This window comes from Alligator sinensis, unplaced genomic scaffold, assembly GCF_000455745.1.
Source record: "Alligator sinensis unplaced genomic scaffold, ASM45574v1 scaffold161_1, whole genome shotgun sequence".
Taxonomy (NCBI): Eukaryota; Metazoa; Chordata; order Crocodylia; family Alligatoridae; genus Alligator; species Alligator sinensis.
In genome coordinates this window covers 1,284,176-1,293,449 of record NW_005841974.1, presented here as the reverse complement: position 1 = coordinate 1,293,449, position 9,274 = coordinate 1,284,176, and the positions used below count along the sequence as shown (strand labels likewise).

The window sequence follows — 9,274 nt, the reverse complement described above, 5'->3', positions numbered from 1 at the left end:
CGGCGACCTGCACCGCGCGCACGACGCGAGCTACAGCCCCTGCGTGGCCAACGTGTACAACTTCCCGTCCGCCTTCCTCTTCTTCATCGAGACCGAGGCCACCATCGGCTACGGGCACCGCTACATCACCGAGCGCTGCCCCGAGGGCATCGTGCTCTTCCTCTTCCAGTCGCTGCTCGGCTCCATCGTGGACGCCTTCCTCATCGGCTGCATGTTCATCAAGATGTCCCAGCCCAAGAAGCGGGCCGAGACGCTCGTGTTCAGCCGCGCCGCCGTCATCTCGCGGCGGGACGGCAAGCTCTGCCTCATGTTCCGCGTGGGCAACCTGCGCAACAGCCACATGGTGTCCGCCCAGATCCGCTGCAAGCTCATCAAGGTGAGGGGCGGCGGGGCACGGCCGTGCTCTGCCTCTCCCCGGGCCGCTGTGACCTGCTGCAGAGCTGGGGGGAGCGGGAGGGAAGGGAAGGGAAAGGGGCGACTCCTGCCGGCCGGTCCCGGCGCCCTGCTCCCCGCGGACACCCCGCCGCTTGCCCCCGGGGCCAGGGAGGCTGCTTGCTTCTCCTCTTCCCTCCCTGGCTAGAAATAAACGCACCAGCCAGCAGCTCCGGCCTCGGCTGGGTGTCGTGACACTGGCTGAGCAGCACTTCGGGGACGAAGGCATCGGCGGGGGTGGCAGGGAAAAGAGGAGCTGTTACTTAACTAGCAGCTGCTTGGAAATAAGGATGTGGCTGGAAACTGAGGTGCGTTTCAATTCTAACGGGGTCGAAGTGAGTGTGGCAAAGGAAGCACCAGAGACTCTTCCTGCTTCGGGCCAACGATTTTAGTAAACCAACTTGGTCTAATAAGGAAGATCAGCTTCACCGCCTCTGCCTGTGTCCTTAGATCAGGGATCAGCAACACACCCACAATTTCAACATGTAAGATGTTGGCGTGCCAAGGGTGGATGGCGGGCGAGCGACGAAGGGCCTGATCCTTGTTGTGGCCACGTAGCCCCGGCCTCTTCCCCGCCATCCACCCAGAGGCACACATGCCAAGCAAAATGTCTTCAAGTGCCCTGCTCTGGCACCCGTGCCAGGGGTTGCCTACCACTGCCTTAGATCAACAGGGCTACAGCCTACACCCCTCTTCCTGCTTCAGGCACTTTTTTTTCCCCAGATCTCAGTTCTGATCGTCCCTTTAAGCATTTTCCTGCGCCTGCCTTATATCTCAATAGCTCGTTCTATTTTCCTAAGGAACGGAATTTTCTTGATGCACAAAAATAAGGTGAAAGTACAACTCAGGCAGAGGCTGTCTCTGGCAAGTGTTTTGCTGGTGAATGTATTGGAATTTTCCATTTGAAAAGTTTTTGATGCTGAAATTCATAGAGAGGCGCACACTTAGGACTGTGCTGTCACTAAACCCCCAACAACCAGCACTAATAGGGAGTGAATCCTTTTGATTCTAAATAAAGGATAAGCCTACACTATTTTATGAACATCAGCTGTTGTAAATTTAACAGGATCTTAAAGATGGTTTTTCTGTTCCATCTAGCAGTTATCATCTTTTGAGGGACACTTCTAATAAGCTTAATCCAAAAAAAAAAAAAGGGAGGTGAATTGCCTTGGAACTACTTTGATTGTCAGAACCGAGGGTTCAACAGGGGCAGCAATTGATATTTGAGTGGGCGTTTTGTGTTGCCCAGACTCTAACAATGCAATAGGCTAGACTCAGCAATGTTCTGAGTTCTTCGTTCACTCCTCATTAGACAAATCCTCCCTTTTTGGTAAGGTCCAGCAATATGCAGTTCCATGATAAAGACAGATTTCTGTATTTGTAGTATTTTATAGCACTCTGCACCTGAACACAAATTAATGAATATATTCAGGTTCTGAATATAATTATTTGGAGAGTGTTAGGAAATGTTTTCTGGAAGTTTATGTCCAGTTGGTTTATGGTTTGAGCTATGACAGTAGGTACATTTCTTCAGCTGGAAACCTGCTTGCTGACTTTCACATTTCACTGGTAATCATGGGCAGATCCAGACTATGGCAGGGCGGGGATGGATGCTCCTGCAGCCCCTCGGCTGGCAGAGAACACGGAGAAGCCTTGCAGGGAGCAAGTGCATAAAGGAGCTGGCTTGATTTGGGGACGGGGTAGTCCCACAGCCTCTCTTGCCATGCTCCAGCCAGGAGCTGTGGGAGGCAGCTTTGCAGGGAGCTGGGATGGGCTGGGGACAGTGCATGGGTTCCTCCTTCCAGTGACTATTCCCTGCCAGCTCCTATTGCCCACATGTATCCAGGGGAAGGCACTGGAAGGAGAAATGCGCATGCTGCCACTGCTGTCCCCAGCTGAACTGGGCTCCCTGCATAGCTCCTCCCTGTAGCCTGTGGCTGGAGCAGGGCAACAGTGACTGGGGGGGCTTCCCGTGTGCCCGTATCAGCCCAGTGGCAGCGGCAGTGGCAGACAGGTGCTGGGAGGAGAAACCTATTCCCCACTAGCAGGGATCACAACAGGGGAATGGCAAAGAGGAGGTATAGGAAGAAGAAACCTGCCCACTCACTACCAATGCTGTCCACTGCCAAGCCTGATACCCCCACATGGCTGCAAACAGTGGGTGGAGTGGGGCAGGAGTGGCTATGGGGTTCCCTCCGTGCCCAGGTCACCCAGGGACAGCAGTGATGGCAGAAGAGGGGTATGACTGCACTGCTGCACCACCTGGATCTGCCCCTTGTTGGTAGTGCATGCGCTTCACTGCCTTTTCACTATGCGCTCTTCTGGAATTAATTTCACTAGGACAGTGATTCTCAAATTGTTTAGACTCAAGGCACCTCCATATTTTTTCTCAATTCAGTGGCACTCCACTTACATAGGGATTTAAATCGGCAGGAGAGCAGCTTTAAGTTATGGTTAGAATTTCATATGAGACCTATTAAGGGGGTCCATGGAGGGCTGTATTGCATCAGTGAATTTCCCAGCTGCATTTGGTCATGAGCATGGATCCAGGTTTTCCCTTCACTGTGGAAAAATGCAGATTTTTCTCATTTAAAGGAGAAAAACGCAGATTTCCCCTTTAAAGGAAATAAACACAGGAAACCATGGGTTTTCTTTTGCAGGCTGGCAACCTTCCAGCCTGCAAGGAGCTGCTTGGGGGTGGGAAGAGCAGGGGGAGGGCTATTGGAGGTAGGGGGTGCCATGTGCATGTTGGTGCTGTGGGAAGATGTCTGAGCAAGGGGGTCTGAGGCAGTGCTTGCTGCTGCCAGTGAGCCCAGCTCCATGCTGTTGCCAGCAGGGCCTGGCTAGAGATTCCTGCCCCTGCAATGGCCCAGGCCAGAGCCCTGTTTGGCTTAATGCCATTGCTGTGGAGCACAGCACTGGTCATACCCGCGGCACCCCAGCCCCAGCTGCTGGTGCGGGGCAGCATATAGTGCCCCAGCCACTGCCTGTGCTTCTGTGTGAGGTATGATATATGCCCCTCACGCTGGAGGCTATCCCTGCTATGTCCCCACAGATCATCATCCTGTGAGGCCAGGTGGGGCGGGGAGCAGCTGGGGGCCCCCTCTAGCACAGCTGAGGGGCCAGGGGGCTGTGGGTCCAGAGCAAGGGGCAGTGGCATGGGCAGGGCATATCAGAACTGCTCAGCACCACAGAGCAGTGGAGGGGGACCGCTGCAGCCAGACCTGCCTCCTGGTGAGTGAAGGGGGTAGAGAGAGCTCTGATTTTCCATGATCAAAAAACCAAACTCAAACGCCAAAATATAGAGGTATTTAGAATTGATTTTATTATAATGATTGAGGCAGTGGTAGGCTTCCAAATTTCTTTAAGACTATAAATATATCAACAAAACATTGTGTTCAGCTTTATATAGTGTAGGGGCTTTTCATTTTAATCACGGAAAAATGAGGATTTTGGGGGTTTTAATCAAGTAATTTGGGAATTTTTTATCAGTGAATTTGGGATTTTTAAACAGAGAAAACCAGGATCCCTAGTCATGAGCTATTTTGGGAGCAGTGTGGACTCCTTACAGACCTTCTCAGAATTGGGGAGCTTTCTTAGTTGGTGGCTTTTCTCCCTTGGTGACCCCACCTGATTTTGTGTACTGATGAACATAGGTGGGTCTAGGATTCACTAAAAGGGAATGTGGAATGTGGCATGCTGCTCCTCCGATGATAGGGAAATGGAGGTGAAGCATGGCTGGAGCCATGGGCGATTGGTACCTCCTGAGTCTTGGGGGGCACCAGTGACCAATTGGGGGGGGGGGGGTCCCCCAGCAGCCGATCGCCAACCCCAGAAGCGTCACCGGCAAAGCTGGAAGTGCCCTTCCCCCACCAGTCTCAGGGGAGCTTCTCTCAGCACCCCCACTCCCCGGCCAGTGAGGACCAATCTCAGGGGGGGCACATGCCTCCCTACGTGTCGCCTGTGGGTGAAGCCTTTGTGTCAGTGGATGACACCAGGAAGCAGGCACAGGAAGGTGGACCTGCCCACTGCTGCTGTCCCCAGTTGATCTGGACATGGGAAAACCCAAGAGCTGCTCCTCTCACCTCATGGGGCTTCATGGAAAGTGAGGTGGCTGTGGGGAACAGCTGCTGGCAGAATGCTGGGCTCAGCTGGCAGAGGGTGGGTTTCTTCTTCCTGTGTCCCCTGCAGGCACAGTGGCTCCAGCTACAGAGAAAGGGTGCACAAGTTGCTGGGCTTATCCAGAGACAGCCACAATGGTGGAAGGGAGGGTACAGCCATACCATGACACTCTTCATGATGAAGACGTGCTAAACTGTCTCCATGAACCTGAGGTGGGAAGGACCCTATATCCTCTGTGTCAAGACACATGATTGCCTGTGCTAAACCACATAGAAGTCACCCAAAGTGTAATACTGACTTCTAATTTATTGGATGAATGCAAAAAAAGAAGGCATCATCAAAATTAATTGAAGTGTTGGCAATATTAGCATGTATAAAGGAAGCCAGGGCTTGAATAAAACCACCCAAAGAGACAATTTTAAAAAGTCAGAACCACCAACATAGAAATCCTCAGAAAGCTATAAAAGCCGCATGCATGACAGCTTTTGAAAAAATGTTTGACAAGAGTTTTTGAAAAAGAAGGTATTCTGTTTGGAGTGCTGGGTGGAGAGAATCTTGCAGCACAATCAGTTCAGAAAGATGCATAAATAGACGGTTGTTCAGTTTTTAGAATAAGGAAATAATGTAGTAAATTAATCTATTCAAGGATGCCCTCCTGCTGTTTTTTGGAGAAACTTTGTTTTGCAGGTTTGATATGCAGAATCAATCATAATATTTAGATGACTTTATAATGTTAAATATAAAAGGAAGTATTTTTCATGAATTGTATAGCTTCCTTGTAGAACTTGTTGCCATATAATGTCATTGAAACAAATAACATAGCAAAATTTGAACAATTTAATAGGTATATGGATACAAGGTTAATAATTACCAAGATTTGTTAAAGAAAGAAAATCACTTTTGAGTGGTTATTATGAGACTTTCATGTGGGCAGATAATCACCAGTGCCTACTATGGGCAAAATCCTGTGCAGAACTTAATGCTAGTCACTGTTAGAGATAGAATGCTTGACTAGACTAAATGGAATATGAATGTGATTCAGCATGGCAACTGTGTTCTTATGACAATATTAATTTAACAAAAGGTCTAGAGGAGTCTTGCTCTAACTATGCCCTAAAGAACAAGACAGCAAATGTGCACTGTAGTGTAGTAGCGTAGGATGAAGCATTGTCATGCCACGCTATCTTTCAAAAATTCCATTATACCACATTGCATAGCATTTAGATATTTGGGATAGAGGGCATGGAATTCTTGCATGAACACTTTCCTCTTAGAGCTCTGTAGTATACTTAAATTGTTAAATGATCATTTCTCTCATATCATCAGATCTCTTATTTACATAAGAAAACTGTTTGTCAGCAATCACTATTATAGGTCACTGGAGACAAGATGATAGATTAGTGAATTTGTAGTATGAGAAAATGTTTGTGCATTAGCCACTGTTTTCAGATCTGTTGAGCCTCTCAGTGGTGAAGTGCTGTGTTCTGCCAGGTCTGGCACCCTATAAATTAATCTACATCTATGAAAGCCATGTCAACTAATGTTAACATTTTTCAATAATGCTTTTAAATCTGAAATGTATGGGACACTTGTTCAATGGCAGTCCCTCAATACAAGGATGACAGTCTTTCAGTAAACAGGGAAGTCATCAGTGAGTCCATAGATGGCCAAGGAGGCCAATCTGTGATCTGCACGTTTGGTTACAGATTTGGTAAATAATTCTGGGAGGAAGAAGTAGATCCTGGTGATATTGGATCATGGTTCTTTCCTTCGGTCTTTCTTGTCTATCCACGTCTGTTGTGAGGTGAATATGCTCGAAATGATAGAGGCCTTGTCATCCATCGTAGTATCATTGGGAATGATTTAGTGCTTAAGTCTCCTAGGTATTAATGTTAATATCACATTTCTTCAGACTGGCTTTCAAAGTGACCTTTAATTTCTCCGCTTGCTCACCTCTGGAATGGTGACCATTGGTGAGTTGGGAGCATATAGGATCTATTTTGGGAGCCAGGTATCAGGCATCCTTATGATGTCCTGTCCAGCTTCTTGCTAGATCTGTATAAACTTGGCTTCAGTGCTGGTGGTATTTCCTTGAAACAGAACACCGGCTTTCATTTTTCTGTCCTTCCAATTGATACAGAAGATTCTCCAAAGACATCACTCAAGGTAATGTTCCAAAGCTTTCAGGTGTTTCCAATGTGTTATCCAAGTGGCATACCCATACTACAGGATGTGACAACAACCTGGTAGGTGAGAAGTTTGGCTTGGGTCCTGATGTTGTCATAATCAGAAGCACTCAAAGTCAGTCCTGGCAGATTTTATCTGGTGTTCTAGACCATCATGTATGTTTACTTTTTGGGAAAGATGCCTACTCAAGTAGAGCAAATACACAGCATTCTCCAAGGACTGTCTTCTGCTTCTAATATGTGGAAGAGCAGCTAGCTGGTTTGAGAGGGTGGAGGGTTGGTAAAAGTATACTGGTTTTTGTGAAGTTGACAGTGAGTGCATCTACATATGCTACTAATGCTATAAAGTGGCCCCTTAGTGTTGGAGCTGACCGGGAGCAAATTTGCTCCATGTCAGCATCTACACGTGTAGATACTGTAGTAGATACTGTGCAGTTAGTTTACTACTTGTATTAACAGGTAATAGCTAACTGCACAGTAGAGTAATTTACTGTGCAGTGAATGATACGCACCTGTTGACGGTGACACTTTTATTGTGCATTGATCAGTCTACTGCATAGTAAAGCATCTCATGTAGACATACTCAGTGAGTCCAAGCTTTACAAAAGCAATCAGGAAGTACCTGGAGCTCTCTAATTGAGTGGACACACACATGGTGTCCCATGATCACCTCTTGGAGAAACTGGCCAATTGTCGCCTTGGGTCCTCCACGATCCACTGGCTGGAAAATTGGCTCCGGGGTCGGACCCAGAGGGTAGTAATTGATGGAAGTCACTCATTGTGGTGTCCTGTGACCAGTGGGGTCCCCCAAGATTCTGTCCTTGGACCCATACTGTTCAACATCTTCATTAATGATGTGGACACTGGAGTCAGAAGCGGACTGGCCAAGTTCGCCAATGACACCAAACTTTGGGGCAAAGCATCCACACCAGAAGACAGGCGGGTGATCCAGGCTGACCTGGACAGGCTCAGCAAGTGGGCGGACGAGAATCTGATGGTGTTCAACGCCGATAAATGCAAGGCTCTCCACCTTGGGGAAAAAAAACTCGCAGCATCCTTATAGGCTCGGCAGTGCTATGTTGGCTAGCACTATGGAAGAAAGAGACTTGGGGGTCATCATTGACCACAAGATGAACATGAGCCTGCAATGCGATGCTGCGGCTAGTAAAGCGACCAAAACGCTGGCTTGCATCCATAGATGCTTCTCAAGCAAATCCCGGGACGTCATTCTCCTCCTGTACTCGGCCTTAGTGAGGCCGCAGCTGGAGTACTGTGTCCAGTTTTGGGCTCCACAATTCAAAAAGGATGTGGAGAAGCTTGAGAGAGCCAGAGAAGAGCCACGCGCATGATCAGAGGTCAGGGAAGCAGACCCTACGATGACAGGCTGAGAGGCCTGGGGCTCTTTAGCCTGGAAAAGCTCAGGCTCAGGGGTGATCTGATGGCCACCTACAAGTTTATCAGGGGTGACCACCAGTATCTGGGGGAACGTTTGTTCACCAGAGCGCCCCAAGGGATGACGAGGTCGAATGGTCACAAACTACTTCAGGATCATTTCAGGCTGGACATAAGGAAGAATTTCTTTGCTGTCCGAGCCCCCAAGGTCTGGAACAGCCTGCCACCGGAGGTGGTTCAAGCGCCTTCATTGAACATCTTCAAGATGAAACTGGATGCTTATCTTGCTGGGATCCTATGACCGCAGCTGACTTCTTGCCCTTTGGGCGGGGGGCTGGACTCGATGATCTTCCGAGGTCCCTTCCAGCCCTAATGTCTATGAAATCTATGAATACAATCATCAGCATATTTAGTAATGAAGGTGTTAGTTGCTTTGGATTTTGGAATGTGACTAGTTGATGATAAAGAGATTCCCATCCATGAGATGTCCTGGATGCTGACTCTAGATGTAAGTCTGTCGGTAATTAGATGCAGAATAGCTGCAATATAGATGGTCAAGAGTGTTGATGCAATCATACACTTTTGCTTGCCTCCAGTTCTAACAGTGAAGGGGTCTTTTTCGTGCCATTGTGTAGGATGGTTGTTATCATGCCTTTGTGAAGAATCTGATAATGGTAACAAATTTTGGCAGGCATCCAGATCTCATCTGGATCTTCCACAAGGCCTGTTGATTGATTTTGATAGGACACTAGAAGCATTCAAGCTGAGGCCACAATTACAGTATTAACCCTGAGGGTTCTGTTCATATGTATTTCTCTTGGATCGTCTTCAAATGTAATTTAATACGAGTTTGAACTTATATAAGTGATTATATTTTAAAAAAATAACTAGGCTGATTGTACTGAAATGGTCAGAAAAGCTTCTATGATTTAATATGCAGTGAAACATGATTCATAGATTCATAGATGCTAGGGTCGGAAGGGACCTCAATAGATCATTGAGTCTGACCCCCTGCATAGGCAGGAAAGACTGCTGGGTTCAGATGACCCCAGCTAGATGCTTATCTAACCTCCTCTTGAAGACCCCCAGGGTAGGGGAGAGCACCACCTCCCTTGGGAGCCCGTTCCAGACCTTGGCCACTC

At 48.0% G+C, this 9,274-nt stretch overlaps 1 protein-coding gene across 1 annotated transcript in view; it reads left to right on the top strand.

Moving 5' to 3' along the window:
* Nucleotide 1: 1 nt before the first annotated feature.
* Nucleotides 2-9,274, top strand: part of LOC102388676 (G protein-activated inward rectifier potassium channel 1-like) — a gene marked incomplete at its 5' end in the record, with an annotated part of 44,441 nt that continues 35,168 nt past the window's right edge. Inside the window, one exon of the mRNA XM_006020969.3 lies at nt 2-376. Within this exon, the coding sequence (XP_006021031.1) occupies nt 2-376 (375 nt within the window). The remainder of the gene's footprint in view (nt 377-9,274) is intronic.